The sequence below is a fragment of the Bombina bombina genome, unplaced genomic scaffold, assembly GCF_027579735.1.
Source record: "Bombina bombina isolate aBomBom1 unplaced genomic scaffold, aBomBom1.pri scaffold_481, whole genome shotgun sequence".
Classification (NCBI taxonomy): Eukaryota; Metazoa; Chordata; class Amphibia; order Anura; family Bombinatoridae; genus Bombina; species Bombina bombina.
Genome location: NW_026512014.1, coordinates 145959 through 165239, shown reverse-complemented (window position 1 = coordinate 165239; position 19281 = coordinate 145959). Strand labels below are relative to the sequence as shown.

The 19281-nt window shown below is 39.5% G+C and overlaps 1 protein-coding gene across 3 annotated transcripts in view; it reads left to right on the top strand.

Annotated features, from left to right (window-relative positions):
* Window positions 1–19281, top strand: part of CRTAM (cytotoxic and regulatory T cell molecule) — a 243889-nt gene that overhangs the window by 122639 nt on the left and 101969 nt on the right. For all 3 annotated transcript variants that reach the window (XM_053696811.1, XM_053696809.1, XM_053696810.1), the window contains 2 exons: window positions 9460–9516; window positions 14750–14806. In XM_053696811.1, the coding sequence (XP_053552786.1) occupies window positions 9460–9516; window positions 14750–14806 (114 nt within the window). The remainder of the gene's footprint in view (window positions 1–9459; window positions 9517–14749; window positions 14807–19281) is intronic.

Below are 19281 nucleotides of genomic sequence, written 5' to 3'. Positions count from 1 at the left end.
CTGTCACTGTCTGTAGTGCAGGTGTGTGTGGTCACTACATAAGGACAATGCTGTGTAAAATGTCTGTCACTGTCTGTAGTGCAGGTGTGTGTGGTCACTACATAAGGATAATGCTCTGTAAAATGTCTGTCACTGTCTGTAGTGCAGGTGTGTGTGGTCACTACATAAGGATAATGCTCTGTCACTGTCTGTAGTGCAGGTGTGTGTGGTCCCTACATAAGGATAATGCTGTGTAAAATGTCTGTCACTGTCTGTAGTGCAGGTGTGTGTGGTCGCTACATAAGGACAATGCTCTGTAAAATGTCTGTCACTGTCTGTAGTGCAGGTGTGTGTGGTCCCTACATAAGGATAATGCTGTGTAAAATGTCTGTCACTGTCTGTAGTGCAGGTGTGTGTGGTCACTACATAAGGACAATGCTCTGTAAAATATCTGTCACTGTCTGTAGTGCAGGTGTGTGTGGTCACTACATAAGGACAATGCTCTGTAAAATGTCTGTCACTGTCTGTAGTGCAGGTGTGTGTGGTCACTACATAAGGACAATGCTCTGTAAAATGTCTGTCACTGTCTGTAGTGCAGGTGTGTGTGGTCACTACATAAGGATAATGCTCTGTAAAATGTCTGTCACTGTCTGTAGTGCAGGTGTGTGTGGTCACTACATAAGGATAATGCTCTGTAAAATGTCTGTCACTGTCTGTAGTGCAGGTGTGTGTGGTCACTACATAAGGATAATGCTGTGTAAAATGTCTGTCACTGTCTGTAGTGCAGGTGTGAGTGGTCACTACATAAGGATAATGCTGTGTAAAATGTCTGTCACTGTCTGTAGTGCAGGTGTGTGTGGTCACTACATAAGGATAATGCTGTGTAAAATGTCTGTCACTGTCTGTAGTGCAGGTGTGTGTGGTCACTACATAAGGTCAATGCTCTGTAAAATGTCTGTCATTGTCTGTAGTGCAGGTGTGTGTGGTCACTACATAAGGATAATGCTCTGTAAAATGTCTGTCACTGTCTGTAGTGCAGGTGTGTGTGGTCACTACATAAGGACAATGCTCTGTAAAATGTCTGTCACTGTCTGTAGTGCAGGTGTGTGTGGTCGCTACATAAGGATAATGGTCTGTAAAATGTCTGTAGTGCAGGTGTGTGTGGTCACTACATAAGGACAATGCTCTGTCACTGTCTGTAGTGCAGGTGTGTGTGGTCACTACATAAGGATAATGCTCTGTAAAATGTCTGTCACTGTCTGTAGTGCAGGTGTGTGTGGTCACTACATAAGGATAATGCTCTGTAAAATGTCTGTCACTGTCTGTAGTGCAGGTGTGTGTGGTCACTACATAAGGATAATGCTCTGTCACTGTCTGTAGTGCAGGTGTGTGTGGTCACTACATAAGGATAATGCTCTGTCACTGTCTGTAGTGCAGGTGTGTGTGGTCACTACATAAGGACAATGCTCTGTAAAATGTCTGTCACTGTCTGTAGTGCAGGTGTGTGTGGTCACTACATAAGGACAATGCTGTGTAAAATGTCTGTCACTGTCTGTAGTGCAGGTGTGTGTGGTCCCTACATAAGGATAATGCTGTGTAAAATGTCTGTCACTGTCTGTAGTGCAGGTGTGTGTGGTCACTACATAAGGATAATGCTCTGTCACTGTCTGTAGTGCAGGTGTGTGTGGTCACTACATAAGGACAATGCTCTGTAAAATGTCTGTCACTGTATGTAGTGCAGGTGTGTGTGGTCACTACATAAGGACAATGCTCTGTAAAATGTCTGTCACTGTCTGTAGTGCAGGTGTGTGTGGTCACTACATAAGGATAATGCTCTGTAAAATGTCTGTCACTGTCTGTAGTGCAGGTGTGTGTGGTCACTACATAAGGACAATGCTCTGTAAAATGTCTGTTACTGTCTGTAGTGCAGGTGTGTGTGGTCACTACATAAGGACAATGCTGTGTAAAATGTCTGTCACTGTCTGTAGTGCAGGTGTGTGTGGTCCCTACATAAGGATAATGCTGTGTAAAATGTCTGTCACTGTCTGTAGTGCAGGTGTGTGTGGTCGCTACATAAGGACAATGCTCTGTAAAATGTCTGTCACTGTCTGTAGTGCAGGTGTGTGTGGTCCCTACATAAGGATAATGCTGTGTAAAATGTCTGTCACTGTCTGTAGTGCAGGTGTGTGTGGTCACTACATAAGGATAATGCTGTGTAAAATGTCTGTCACTGTCTGTAGTGCAGGTGTGTGTGGTCACTACATAAGGATAATGCTGTGTAAAATGTCTGTCACTGTCTGTAGTGCAGGTGTGTGTGGTCACTACATAAGGATAATGCTGTGTAAAATGTCTGTCACTGTCTGTAGTGCAGGTGTGTGTGGTCACTACATAAGGTCAATGCTCTGTAAAATGTCTGTCACTGTCTGTAGTGCAGGTGTGTGTGGTCACTACATAAGGATAATGCTCTGTAAAATGTCTGTCACTGTCTGTAGTGCAGGTGTGTGTGGTCACTACATAAGGACAATGCTCTGTAAAATATCTGTCACTGTCTGTAGTGCAGGTGTGTGTGGTCACTACATAAGGACAATGCTCTGTAAAATGTCTGTCACTGTCTGTAGTGCAGGTGTGTGTGGTCACTAAATAAGGACAATGCTCTGTAAAATGTCTGTCACTGTCTGTAGTGCAGGTGTGTGTGGTCACTACATAAGGATAATGCTCTGTAAAATGTCTGTCACTGTCTGTAGTGCAGGTGTGTGTGGTCACTACATAAGGACAATGCTCTGTAAAATGTCTGTCACTGTCTGTAGTGCAGGTGTGTGTGGTCACTACATAAGGATAATGCTCTGTCACTGTCTGTAGTGCAGGTGTGTGTGGTCACTACATAAGGATAATGCTCTGTCACTGTCTGTAGTGCTGGTGTGTGTGGTCACTACATAAGGATAATGCTCTGTCACTGTCTGTAGTGCAGGTGTGTGTAGTCACTACATAAGGATAATGCTCTGTCACTGTCTGTAGTGCAGGTGTGTGTGGTCACTACATAAGGATAATGCTCTGTCACTGTCTGTAGTGCAGGTGTGTGTGGTCACTACATAAGGATAATGCTCTGTCACTGTCTGTAGTGCAGGTGTGTGTGGTCACTACATAAGGATAATGCTCTGTCACTGTCTGTAGTGCAGGTGTGTGTGGTCACTACATAAGGATAATGCTCTGTCACTGTCTGTAGTGCAGGTGTGTGTGGTCACTACATAAGGATAATGCTCTGTCACTGTCTGTAGTGCAGGTGTGTGTAGTCACTACATAAGGATAATGCTCTGTCACTGTCTGTAGTGCAGGTGTGTGTGGTCACTACATAAGGATAATGCTCTGTCACTGTCTGTAGTGCAGGTGTGTGTGGTCACTACATAAGGATAATGCTCTGTCACTGTCTGTCACTGTCTGTAGTGCAGGTGTGTGTGGTCACTACATAAGGATAATGCTCTGTCACTGTCTGTAGTGCAGGTGTGTGTGGTCACTACATAAGGATAATGCTCTGTCACTGTCTGTAGTGCAGGTGTGTGTGGTCACTACATAAGGATAATGCTCTGTCACTGTCTGTCACTGTCTGTAGTGCAGGTGTGTGTGGTCACTACATAAGGATAATGCTCTGTCACTGTCTGTCACTGTCTGTAGTGCAGGTGTGTGTGGTCACTACATAAGGATAATGCTCTGTCACTGTCTGTAGTGCAGGTGTGTGTGGTTCAGCCATCTATGGTGATATATAACTGTCTCCTTATCACAAAGCACAAGAGAAACCACCTACACTGATAATGTATAGAACCTAGAAGAGATGATTACTTTTGTATTTACATTCACTCCAGATCGTAGTTTCACTTCCCCCGGCCACCACTAGATGTCAGCACCATTAGCTGGATCTATATGAGCAGTTATTTCCCGTACCCTTGCTAAAATGATGCAATTTGCCCTAATACAGAATTTGTTTTTCCAGTGAATGTCACAGGCGCTTCTACAAACAACATAACTTCCCAGACTCCTCTTTATCATCATTCTGGTAACACGACTTGTTAGAATGTTTACAACATCCATAAACTATTTTCTAAAGAGCTGACAATTCACTGTACTGCACATGAGCTTAAAGGGACAGTACACACCTTGATATTTTACAGATAAAATGTTTAGTTCTATGTGGAATGTAACAACATTGCATATAATTTCATTATTTATTTTTTTATTTTGCCCCTTTCATGCAATTCAGAACTTTAAATGGTGGTTTTTAAAACTTGCTGATGTCTCAGTGCTAACTGTGCTACATATCTGCCACTATTTGACTTTATCAGATAACAGCTGCAGAACAACACATTTCATACTAACATAATGACCATATCTAGCCTTGTATGCAGATTCAAGCCTGAATTGGCTCCAAATGAGGAAAGTGGTGAGTGGAGTTTGGCTATAGAAAAACAAATGCAGCAAACAAAATATTAGTTTGTTTTAAAGATATTTAGGCATCTATTTATCAAGCCGTCAACCGCAAATACGCTGGAATTCCGCAGCTTATTTGTGGCGAGCCTGATTGGCCTTAGTTATCAAACCCTACAGACCGGCAAAAGTAGAATTTAGTGACGTAACGTACGTTCCGCCGGTCTCAGTCCGACACAGATCGATGCTTACGTCACTACAGATGTTCCGAATGCAAGTGCGGCACAATCTAACTACTTTTGCTAGTTATCAAATAACTAGCAGGTACGCTCGACACTTTTCCGGCCCAGCGTACCTGGTTTTCAATCCGCCGCCCTGGAGGCCACGGATACCACAGGAATCAATGGGAGTCTGAAAGGCTCATGTTTGCTGCTGCCCGATATCCCATTCATTCCTATGGTAATGTTTACACCTAACACCCTAACATGCACCCCGAGTCTAAACACCCCTAATCGCCGCCACCTACATTATACTTATTAACCCCTAAACAGCCGCCCCCGGACCCACCACCACCTACATTATATTTATTAACCCCTAATCTGCCCCCCCTACACCGCTGCCACCTACATTATATTTATTAACCCCTAATCTGCCCCCCCTACACCACTGTCACCTACATTATATTTATTAACCCCTAATCTGCCCCCCACACCGCCGCCACTATATTAAATGTATTAACCCTTAAACCTAAGTCTAACACTAACCCTAACACCCCCTAACTTAAATATAATTTAAATAAATCGAAATAAATTATTCCTATTTAAAACTAAATACTTACCTATAAAATAAACCCTAAGCTAGCTACAATATAACTAATAGTTACATTGTATCTAGCTTAGGGTTTATTTTTATTTTACAGGCAAGTTTTTTTTACTAGGTAGAATAGTTATTAAATAGTTATTAACTATTTAATAACTACCTAGCTAAAATTTATACAAAAGTACCTGTAAAATAAAACCTAACCTAAGTTACAATTACACCTAACACTACACTATAATTAAATTAATTACCTACATTAACTACAATTAACTACAATTAAATAAAATTATTTAAAGTACAAATAATAAACAAATTACAAGATTGTTAAACTAATTACACCTAATCTAATCCCCCTAACAAAATAAAAAAGCCCCCCAAAATAAAAAAGCCCTACCCTACACTAAATTACAAATAGCCCTTAAAAGGGCTTTTTGCGGGGCATTGCCCCAAAGTAATCAGCTCTTTTACCTGAAAAAAAAGTACAATACCCCCCCAACATTAAACCCACCGCCCACACACCCAACCCTACTCTAAAACCCACCCAATACCCCCTTAAAAAAATCTAACACTAACCCCTTGAAGATCACCCTACCGTGAGACGTCTTCACTCAACCGGGCAGAAGTGGTCCTCCAGACGGGCAGAAGTCTTCATCCAAGCCGGGCAGAAGAGGTCCTCCAGACGGCATCTTCTATCTCCATCCATCCGGCGCGGAGCGGGTCCATCTTCAAGACATCCGACTCAGAGGTTCCTTTAAATGACGTCATCCAAGATGGCGTCCCTTCAATTCCGATTGGTTGATAGAATTCTATCAGCCAATCGGAATTAAGGTTGGAAAAATCCTTTTGGTTGATGTAATCAGCCAATAGGATTGAAGTTCAATCCTATTGGCTGATCCAATCAGCCAATAGGATTGAGCTCGCATTCTATTGGCTGATTGGTACAGCCAATTGGATTGAACTTCAATCCTATTGGCTGATTGCATCAACCGATAGGATTTTTCCTATCTTAATTCCGATTGGCTGATAGAATTCTATCAGCCAATCAGAATTGAAGGGACGCCATCTTGGATGACGTCACTTAAAGGAACCTTCATTCTACAGTCGACGTCGATGTAAGAGGATGCTCCACGTCGGATGTCTTGAAGATGGAGCTGCTCCACGCCGGATGGATGAAGATAGAAGATGCCGTCAGGAGGACCACTTCGCCCGGCTTCGTTGAGGACTTCGGCCCAGTTGGGTGAAGACTTCTAAAGGTAGGGTGATCTTCAAGGGGTTAGTGTTAGGTTTTATTAAGGGGGTATTGGGTGGGTTTTAGGGTAGGGTTGGGTGTGTGGGCGGTGGGTTTTAATGTTGGGGGGTATTGTACTTTTTTTTTCAGGTAAAAGAGCTGATTACTTTTGGGCAATGCCCGCAAAAAGCCCTTTTAAGGGCTATTTGTAATTTTGTAATTTAGTGTAGGGTAGGGCTTTTTTTATTTTTTAGGGGGATTAGATTAGGTGTAATTAGTTTAAACATCTTGTAATTATTTTATTAATTTCTGTAATTTAGTGTTTGTTTTTTTGTACTTTAGATAATTTTATTTAATTGTAGTTAATTGTAGTTAATGTAGGTAATTAATTTAATTATAGTGTAGTGTTAGGTGTAATTGTAACTTATGTTAGGTTTTATTTTACAGGTACTTTTGTATTTATTTTAACTAGGTAGTTATTAAATAGTTAATAACTATTTAATAACTATTGTACCTAGTTAAAATAAATACAAAGTTGCCTGTAAAATAAAAATAAACCATAAGATAGATACAATGTAACTATTAGTTATATTGTAGCTAGCTTAGGGTTTATTTTATAGGTAAGTATTTAGTTTTAAATAGGAATAATTTATTTAGATTTATTTAAATTATATTTAAGTTAGGGGGTGTTAGGGTTAGACTTAGGTTTAGTGGTTAATACATTTAATATTGTGGCGGCGGTGTGGGGGGGCATATTAGGGGTCAATAAATATAATGTAGGTGGCGGTGGGCTCCGGGAGCGGCGGCTTAGGGGTTAAACACTTTATTTAGTTGCGGTGGGGTCCGGGAGCGGCAGGATAGGGGTTAAAAACTTTATGTAGGTGGCGGCGGTATAGGGGGCGGAAGATTAGGGGTTGATATATATAATGCAGGTGGCGGTGGGCTCCGGGAGCGGTGATTTAGGAGTTAATACATTTATTAGAGTTGCGGTGGGCTCCAGGAGCTGCGGTTTAAGGGTTAATAACTTTATTTAGGTGCGGCAGGGTCCGGGAGCGGCGGTATAGGGGGTAAACACTTTATTTAGTTGCGGTGGGGTCCGGGAGCGGCAGGATAGGGGTTAAAAACTTTATGTAGGTGGCGGAAGATTAGGGGTTAATATATATAATGTAGGTGGCGGTGGGCTCCGGGAGCTGCGGTTTAAGGGTTAATAACTTTATTTAGGTGCGGCGGGGTCCGGGAGCGGCGGTATAGGGGGTAAACAGTATAGTATAGTGTGGGTGTTTAGTTACAGGGTACCAAGAAAGCTGTGAAAAAGCCAAAGAGCAGCAAGATCGATGACTGTTAGTTAACAACAGTCCGCTGCACATCGCACCGTACTTGGTGCGCGGCTTTTTGACAGCTTTTTTGGTAATTTTGGAGAACGTATTCAGGTCCGCGGCAGCGATGTTAGGTGATCTTAGGCGAGCGTATTGGTGCCGTTGAATGCAAGAAAGTCAACGCTTTGATAAATAGATGCCTTAGACTTAGCTTATATGTTGTCCATAGTGACACAACAGAAGTGTAATTAGAATTATTAAAGTGACCCTCTTTATGTGAAATTTCTTACATGTCTGTGAGGGCCACGAGCATCCAATAGGTAGATCAGATTTACCAGTAGGTCTGTAAGTACTTTAGACTATAAGGTATAAGTATAAGGTATAAGTAGATCACCATGTGCTGACCAGTAAATCATTAGGTACTGACCAATAGATCACCATATGCTGCCCAGTAGATCACCATTTGCTAACCAGTAAATCATTAGGTACTGACCAATAGATCACCATGTGTTGCCCAGTAGATCACCATGTGCTATCCAGTAAATCATTAGGCACTGACCAATAGATCACCATATACTGACCAGTACATCACATTATGCTGATCAGTAGATCACCATGTGCTGTCCAGTAGATCACCAAGTGCTGATCAGTAAATCATTAGGTACTGACCAATAGATCACCATATGCTGACCAGTAGATCACCATATGGCAACTGATCTGTGCTGGCCAGTAGATCACATATGCTGACCAGTAGATCACTGTATGCTTACTGAGCTGTGCTGACCAGATCACCATATGCTGATTGAGCTGTGTGCTGACCAGTAGATCACATATGCTGACCAGTAGATCACTGTATGCTGACTGAGCTGTGCTGATAAGATCACCATATGCTGATTGAGCTGTGTGCTGACCAGTAGATCACATATGCTGACCAGTAGATCACTGTATGCTGACTGAGCTGTGCTGACCAGATCACCATATGCTGATTGAGCTGTGTGCTGACCAGTAGATCACATATGCTGACCAGTAGATCACTGTATGCTGACTAAGCTGTGCTGACCAGATCACCATATGCTGATTGAGCTGTGTGCTGACCAGTAGATCACATATGCTGACCAGTAGATCACTGTATGCTGACTGAGCTGTACTGACCAGATCACCATATGCTGATTGAGCTGTGTGCTGACCAGTAGATCACATATGCTGACCAGTAGATCACTGTATGCTGACTGTGCTGTGCTGACCAGATCACCATATGCTGATTGAGCTGTGTGCTGACCAGCAGATCACATATGCTGACCAGTAGATCACTGTATGCTGACTGAGCTGTGCTGACCAGATCACCATATGCTGATTGAGTTGTGTGCTGACCAGTAGATCTCCATATGCTGATTAGTAGATCGCCATATGCTGACCAGTAGATCGCCATATGCTGACTAGCAGATTACCATATGCTGACCAGTAGATCTCAGACAGTAGTGACATGTTTTGGCTCTAATACATGTAAAATGGGGAAGACCACCAGGCAAGTGAAGGATTTTGACAAAGCACGGGGTGTTTGCTCAGAACTTACCAGAGTCACATGTACTAAATCATTTACTAACAAGTTTGTAGACCATTAATACAACGTGATGTGAGTTTGCTCTATTATATGTATAATAATCAGATAAGAAATAATACAGTGTTACCATTTTCTTGCAGAGAATGAGACGGAGGCAGAAAGTTTACGGACCAGCGTGTTTACATCACATTATCCTGGTACGTGAGAGGTTTATAGTCATTGTGTGATGGGATATTTCATTCACTCGGGCCTATTTATCAAGCCGTCAACCGCAAATACGCTGGAATTCCGCAGCGTAATTGTGGAGACCTTAATTCTCCATATTTATGAAAGCCTACAGACTGCCAAAAGTAGAATTTTGTGAGGTAACATACGATCCGCCGGTCTCAGTCCGACACAGATCGATGCTTACGTCATTACAGATGTTCCGAATGCAAATTCGGCACTATCTGACTACTTTTGGAAGTTAACAAATATCCACCAGGTACGCTTGCCACTATTTCGGACCAGCGTACCTGGTTTTCAATCCGCCGTCCTGGAGGCGGCGGATGCCATAGGAATCAATGGGAGTCTAAAAGCAGCGAAAGCTCATGTTCGCTGCTGCCCGATATCCCATTGATTCCTATGGGAGAATAAAGTTATGTTAACACCTAACACCCTAACATGTACCCCAAGTCTAAACACCCCTAATCTGTCACCCCCTACACCGCCGCTACCTACTTTATACTTATTAACCCCTAAACTGCCGCTCTCGGACCCTGCCACAACGAAATAAACGTATTAACCCCTAAACCGCCACTCCTGGAGCCCACCGCTTATTAACCCCTAATCTACCGCCCCCTACATTACATTTATTAACCCCTAATCTACAATTATTATCTAAATAATTCCTATTTAAAACTAAATACATACCTATAAAATATACCCTAAGATAGCTACAATATAACTAATAGTTACATTGTATCTAGCTTAGTGTTTATTTTTATTTTACAGGCAAGTTTGTTTTTATTTTAACTAGGTAGAATAGTTACTAAATAGTTATTAACTATTTAATAAACTACCTATCTAAAATAAATACAAATTTACCTGTAAAATAAAACCTAACCTAAGTTACAATTACACCTAACACTACACTACAATTAAATAAATTAACTAAATTAAAAACAATTAACTAAATTATATACAATTATCTAAAGTACAAAACCCCCCACTAAATTACAGAAAATAATAAACAAATTACAGAAATTTAAACTAATTACACCTAATCTAATAGTCCTATCAAAATAAAACAAGCCCCCCAAAATAAAAAAAAACCCTAGCCTAAACTAAACTACCAATAGCCCTTAAAAGGACATTTTGCGGGGCATTGCCCCAAAGTAATCAGCTCTTTTACCTGTAAAATAAAATACAAACAACGCCCCCAACAGTAAAACCCACCACCCACACAACCAGCCCCCCCAAAAAAATACTAACTAACAAAACCTAAGCTCCCCATTGCCATGAAAAGGGCATTTGGATGGGCATTGCCCTTAAAAAGGGCAGTTAGCCCCCCACACCGCCGCCACTATATTAAATGTATTAACCCCTAAACCTAAGTCTAACACTAACCCTAGCACCCCCTAACTTAAATATAATTTAAATAAATCGAAATAAATTATTCCTATTTAAAACTAAATACTTACCTATAAAATAAACCCTAAGATAGCTACACTATAACTAATCGTTACATTTGTATCTATCTTATGGTTTATTTTTATTTTACAGGCAAGTTTGTATTTATTTTAACTAGCTACAATAGTTATTAAATAGTTATTACCTATTTAATAACTACCTAGTTAACATAAATACCAAAGTACCTGTAAAATAAAACCTAACCTAATTTACAATTACACCTAACACTACACTATTATTAAATTAATTACCTACATTAACTACAATTAACTACAATTAAATAAAATTATTTAAAGTACAAAAAAAAACTAAATTACAGAAAATAATAAATTAATAAACAAATTACAAGATTGTTAAACTAATTACACCTAATCTAATCCCCCTAAACAAAATAAAAAAGCCCCCCAAAATAAAAAAAAGCCCTACCCTACACTAAATTACAAATAGCCCTTAAAAGGGCTTTTTGCGGGGCATTGCCCCAAAGTAATCAGCTCTTTTACCTGAAAAAAAGTACAATACTCCACCCAACCCTACTCTAAAACCCACCCAATACCCCCTTAAAAAATCTAACACTAACCCCTTGAAAATCACCCTACCGTGAGACGTCTTCACTCAACCGGGCAGAAGTGGTCCTCCAGATGGGCAGAAGTCTTCATCCAAGCCGGGCAGAAGAGGTCCTCCAGACGGGCAGAAGTCTTCATCCAGACGGCATCTTCTATCTCCATCCATCCGGCGCGGAGCGGGTCCATCTTCAAGACATCCGACGCGGAGGTTCCTTTAAATTACGTCATCCAAGATGGCGTCCCTTCAATTCCGATTGGTTGATATAATTCTATCAGCCAATCGGAATTAAGGTTGGAAAAATCCTTTTGGTTGATGCAATCAGCCAATAGGATTGAAGTTCAATCCTATTGGCTGATCCAATCAGCCAATAGGTTTGAGCTCACATTCTATTGGCTGATTGGTACAGCCAATTGGATTGAACTTCAATCCTATTGGCTGATTGCATCAACCAATAGGATTTTTCCTATCTTAATTACGATTGGCTGATAGAATTCTATCAGCCAATCAGAATTGAAGGGACGCCATCTTGGATGACGTCATTTAAAGGAACCTTCATTCTACAGTCGACGTCGATGTAAGAGGATGCTCCGCGTCGGATGTCTTGAAGATGGAGCCGCTCCATGCCGGATGGATGAAGATAGAAGATGCCGTCAGGAGGACCACTTCGCCCGGCTTCGCTGAGGACTTCGGCCCAGTTGGGTGAAGACTTCTCAAGGTAGGGTGATCTTCAAGGGGTTAGTGTTAGGTTTTATTAAGGGGGTATTGGGTGGGTTTTAGAGTAGGGTTGGGTGTGTGGGCGGTGGGTTTAATGTTGGGGGGTATTGTACTTTTTTTTTCAGGTAAAAGAGCTGATTACTTTTGGGCAATGCCCCGCAAAAAGCCCTTTTAAGGGCTATTTGTAATTTTGTAATTTAGTGTAGGGTAGGGCTTTTTATTTTGGGAGGCTTTTTTATTTTTTAGGGGGATTAGATTAGGTGTAATTAGTTTAAACATCTTGTAATTATTTTATTAATTTCTGTAATTTAGTGTTTGCTTTTTTTGTACTTTAGATAATTTTATTTAATTTTATTTAATTGTAGTTAATTGTAGTTAATGTAGGTAATTAATTTAATTATAGTGTAGTGTTAGGTGTAATTGTAACTTAGGTTAGGTTTTATTTTACAGGTACTTTTGTATTTATTTTAACTATGTAGATATTAAATAGTTAATAACTATTTAATAGCTATTGTACCTAGTTAAAATAAATACAAACTTGCCTGTAAAATAAAAATAAACCATAAGATAGATAAAATGTAACTATTAGTTATATTGTAGCTATCTAAGGGTTTATTTTATAGGTAAGTATTTAGTTTTAAATAGGAATCATTTATTTAGATTTATTTAAATTATATTTAAGTTAGGGGGTGTTAGGGTTAGACTTAGGTTTAGTGGTTAATACATTTAATATAGTGGCGGCGGTGTGGGGGGGGCATATTATGGGTCAATAAATATAATGTAGGTGGCGGTGGGCTCCGAGAGCGGCGGTTTAGGGGTTAAACACTTTATTTAGTTGCGGTGGGGTCCGGGAGCGGCAGGATAGGGGTTAAAAACTTTATGTAGGTGGCGGAAGATTAGGGGTTAATATATATAATGTAGGTGGCGGTGGGCTCCGGGAGCTGCGGTTTAAGGGTTAATAACTTTATTTAGGTGCGGCGGGGTCCGGGAGCGGCGGTATAGGGGGTAAACAGTATAGTATAGTGTGGGTGTTTAGTTACAGGGTACCAAGAAAGCTGTGAAAAAGCCAAAGAGCAGCAAGATCGATGACTGTTAGTTAACAACAGTCCGCTGCTCATCTGACCGTACTTGGTGGGCGGCTTTTTGACAGCTTTTTTGGTAATTTTGGAGAACGTATTCAGGTCCGCGGCAGCGATGTTAGGCGAGCGTATTGGTGCCGTTGAATGCAAGAAAGTCAACGCTTTGATAAATAGATGCCTTAGACTTAGCTTATATGTTGTCCATAGTGACACAACAGAAGTGTAATTAGAATTATTAAAGTGACCCTGTTTATGTGAAATTTCTCACATGTCTGTGAGGGCCACGAGCATCCAATAGGTAGATCAGATTTACCAGTAGGTCTGTAAGTACTTTAGACTATAAGGTATAAGTATAAGGTATAAGTAGATCACCATGTGCTGACCAGTAAATCATTAGGTACTGACCAATAGATCACCATATGCTGTCCAGTAGATCACCATTTGCTAACCAGTAAATCATTAGGTACTGACCAATAGATCACCATATGCTGACCAATAGATCACCATGTGTTGCCCAGTAGATCACCATGTGCTATCCAGTAAATCATTAGGTTCTGACCAATAGATCACCATAAACTGACCAGTACATCACATTATGCTGATCAGTAGATCACCAAGTGCTGACCAGTAAACCATTAGGTACTGACCAATAGATCACCATATGCTGACCAGTAGATCACCATATGGCAACTGATCTGTGCTGGCCAGTAGATCACATATGCTGACCAGTAGATCACTGTATGCTTACTGAGCTGTGCTGACCAGATCACCATATGCTGATTGAGCTGTGTGCTGACCAGTAGATCACATATGCTGACCAGTAGATCACTGTATGCTGACTGAGCTGTGCTGACCAGATCACCATATGCTGATTGAGCTGTGTGCTGACCAGTAGATCACATATGCTGACCAGTAGATCACTGTATACTGACTGAGCTGTGCTGACAAGATCACCATATGCTGATTGAGCTGTGTGCTGACCAGTAGATCACATATGCTGACCAGTAGATCACTGTATGCTGACTGAGCTGTGCTGACCAGATCACCATATGCTGATTGAGTTGTGTGCTGACCAGTAGATCACATATGCTGATTAGTAGATCGCCATATGCTGACCAGTAGATCGCCATATGCTGACTAGTAGATTACCATATGCTGACCAGTAGATCTCAGACAGTAGTGACATGTTTTGGCTCTAATACATGTAAAATGGGGAAGACCACCAGGCAAGTGAAGGATTTTGACAAAGCACGGGGTGTTTGCTCAGAACTTACCAGAGTCACATGTACTAAATCATTTACTAACAAGTTTGTAGACCATTAATACAACGTGATGTGAGTTTGCTCTATTATATGTATAATAATCAGATAAGAAATAATACAGTGTTACCATTTTCTTGCAGAGAATGAGACGGAGGCAGAAAGTTTATGGACCAGCGTGTTTACATCACATTATCCTGGTACGTGAGAGGTTTATAGTCATTGTGTGATGGGATATTTCATTCACTGGGGCCTATTTATCAAGCCGTCAACCGCAAATACGCTGGAATTCCGCAGCGTAATTGTGGAGACCTTAATTCCCCATATTTATGAAAGCCTACAGACCGCAAAAAGTAGAATTTTGTGAGGTAACATACGATCTGCCGGTCTCAGTCCGACACAGATCGATGCTTACGTAATTACAGATGTTCCGAATGCAAATTCGGCACTATCTGACTACTTTTGGAAGTTAACAAATATCCACCAGGTACGCTTGCCACTATTTCGGACCAGCGTACCTGGTTTTCAATCCACCGTCCTGGAGGCGGCAGATGCCATAGGAATCAATGGGAGTCTAAAAGCAGCGAAAGCTCATGTTCGCTGCTGCCCGATATCCCATTGATTCCTATGGGAGAATAAAGTTATGTTAACACCTAACACCCTAACATGTACCCCAAGTCTAAACACCCCTAATCTGTCACCCCCTACACCGCCGCCACCTACTTTATATTTATTAACCCCTAAACTGCCGCTCTCGGACCCTGCCACAACAAAATAAACGTATTAACCCCTAAACCGCCGCTCCCGGACCCCGCCACAACGAAATAAACTTAATAACCCCTAAACCGCCACTCCAGGAGCCCACCGCTTATTAACCCCTAATCTACCGCCCCCTACACCGCCGCCCCCTACATTACATTTATTAACCCCTAATCTGCCGCCCCCAACATCGCCGCCACTATTCTAAATGTATTAACCCCTAAACCTAAATCTAACCCTAACACCCCCTAACCTAAATATTATTTAAATAAATCTAAATAAAACCTACAATTATTATCTAAATTATTCCTATTTAAAACTAAATACATACCTATAAAATAAACCCTAAGATAGCTACAATATTACTAATAGTTACATTGTATCTAGCTTAGTGTTTATTTTTATTTTTCAGGCAACTTTGTATTTATTTTAACTAGGTAGAATAGTTACTAAATAGTTATTAACTATTTAATAAACTACCTAGCTAAAATAAATACAAATTTACCTGTAAAATAAAACCTAACCTAAGTTACAATTACACCTAACACTACACTACAATTAAATACAATTAAATAAATTAAAAACAATTAACTACATTATATACAATTATCTAAAGTACAAAACCCCCCACTAAATTACAGAAAATAATAAACAAATTACAGAAATTTAAACTAATTACACCTAATCTAATAGTCCTGTCAAAATAAAACAAGCCCCCCAAAATAAAAAAACCCTAGCCTAAACTAAACTACCAATAGCCCTTAAAAGGACATTTTGCGGGGCATTGCCCCAAAGTAATCAGCTCTTTTAACTGTAAAATAAAATACAAACAACCCCCCCAACAGTAAAACCCACCACCCACACAACCAGCCCCCCCCAAAAAAAATACTAACTAAAAAAACCTAAGCTCCCCATTGCCATGAAAAGGGCATTTGGATGGGCATTGCTCTTAAAAGGGCAGTTAGCTCTTTTGCAGCACAAAGCCCTAACCTAAAAATAAAACCCACCCAATACACCCTTAAAAAACCTAACACTAACCCCATGAAGATCAACTTACCGGGAGATGTCTTCATCCAAGCCGGGCAGTAGTGGTCCTCCAGACGGCATCTTCTATCTTCATCCATCCGGCGTGGAGCGGGTCCATCTTCAAGACATCCGACGCGGAGCATCCTCTTCTTCCAACGACTACCCAACGAATTAAGGTTTCTTTAAGTGACATCATCCAAGATGGCGTCCCTTAGATTCCGATTGGCTGATAGAATTCTATCAGCCAATCGGAATTAAGGTAGAAAAAATCCTATTGGCTGATGCCATTAAGGTAGAAAAAATCCTATTGGCTGATTGAAGTTCAATCCTATTGGCTGATTGGAACAGCCAATAGGATTGAGCTCACATTCTATTGGCTGTTCCAATCAGCCAATAAGATTGAAGTTCAATCCTATTAGCTGATTGCATCAGCCAATAGGATTTTTTCTACCTTAATTCCGTTTGGCTGATAGAATTCTATCAGCCAATTGGAATCTAAGGGACGCCATCTTGGATGACGTCACTTAAAGGAACCTTCATTCGTCGGGTTGTCGTCGGCCGAGGAGGATGCTCCACGTCGGATGTCTTGAAGATGGACCCACTCCGCGCCGGATGGATGAAGATAGAAGATGCCGTCTGGATGAAGGCTTCTGCCATCTGGAGGACCACTTCCGCTTGGCTTGAAGACTTCTGCCCATCTGGAGGACCACTTCTGCCCGGCTAGGATGAAGACGTCTCCTGGTAAGTCGATCTTAATGATAGAAATTTTATTTATATTTATTTAAATTAGATTTAAGTTAGGGTGTGTTAGGGTTAGACTTAGGTTTAGGAGTTAATAAATTTAATATAGTGGTGGCGACGTTGGGGACGGCAGATTAGGGGTTAATAACATATAATGTAGGTGGTGGCGGTGTAGGGGGCGGCAGATTTGTGGTTAATAACATAATGTAGGTGGCGGCGGTGTAGGGGTGGCAGATTAGGGGTTAATAAGTATAATGTAGGTGGTGGTGGGCTCTGGGAGTGGTTGTTTAGGGGTTAATAACTTTATTTAGTTGTGGCGGGGTCCGGGAGCAGCGGTTTAGGGGTTAAACAGTTTAGTAAAGTGTGGGTGTTTAGTGACAGGGTACCAATAAAGCTTGGAAAAAGCCAAAGAGCAGCAAGATCGATGACTGTTAGTTAACAACAGTCCGCTGCTCATCGCGCCGTACTTGGTGCGTGGCTTTTTGACAGCTTTTTTGGTAACTTTGGAGAACATATTCAGGTCCACGGCAGCGATGTTAGGCAATCTTAGGCGAGCATAATGGTGCCGGCGAATGCAAGTAAGTTGACAGGTTGATAAATAGGGGCCACTGGCTTCAGTGGATTAGTTACTAAACAGGGACGCACAAAATTAAAAGAAAAGGTTGTTTATCATTGCAGTCACAGCTATTTAAAAAACAAATATGAAAACTAACTGTAAAAAATATTTATTAAATTGTTCCCATCACATGACATCATCAGTGTACTACATATGATGTCATACAGATGCCTTTTGCTGGCTAGTTCAGTGGATGTCACCTTATTACCACTTGTCACAACATGAAGAGTCTCATGCAGAGCTTACTCTGGGGGATCTCTAGACATTTCCTGCATTTTTACCTCTCTAGGAAACAAGGGACGAGCACAATTATACTATAAATAAATACTATGATTAAAAATATACTTTAAATACTATAAATAAATAGTATAATATAAATAAATACTATAAATAGTTTACTATAAATAAATAGTATACTATAAATAAATACTATACTATAATTAAATATTTTAAATAAATACAATAAAAATACTGTAAATAGTATACTATAAAAAATACTATAAATAGATAGTATACTATACATAAATAAATAAATACTATAAATAAATACTATAAATAGTATAATTTAAATAAATACTATAGTTTACTATAAATAAATACTATAAATAAATAGTACGCTATAAATAAATACTATAAATTGTATACTATAATTAAATATTATAAATAAATACAATAAAAATAATGTAAATAGTATACTATAAATAAATACTATAAATAAATAGTATACTATAAATAAACAGTATACTATAAATAAATACTATAAATAAATAGTATACTATAAATAAATACTATAAATAAATAGTATACTTTAAATAAATACTATAGTTTTCTATAAATAAATACTATAAATAAATAGTATGCTATGAATACCATAAATTGTATACTATAATTAAATATTATAAATAAATACAATAAAAATAATGTAAATAGTATACTATAAATAAATACTATAAATAGTATACTATAAATAAATACTATAAATAAATAGTATACTATAAATAATACTATAGATATATAGTATACTATACATAAATAAATACTATAAATAAATACTATAAATAGTATACTTTAAATAAATACTATAGTTTACTATAAATAAATACTATAAATAAATAGTATGCTATAAATAAATACTATAAATTGTATACTATAATTAAATATTATAAATAAATACAATAAAATAATGTAAATAGTATACTATAAATAAATACTATACTATAAATAAATACTATAAATAAATAGAAAAAATATAATTTATTCTTACCTGATAAATTATTTTCATTCTTGGCAGTGAGTTCACAAATTCCATTTATAACCTATGGTAAATACTTCACCTGGCCACCAGGAGACAGTAAAGACACCCCAAACAGAATATTTAAATATCCCTACCACTTCCCCTACCCTCTCAGTAGTTCAAGCCGAGGATAAAAGTAGAGAGATAAAAGGGGTAAAGAGGTGCCTTAAAACTGCCGCCACTACACTATTTCAGAGTTCGTGGACTCTCACTGCCAAGAAAGAAAATAATTTATGGAG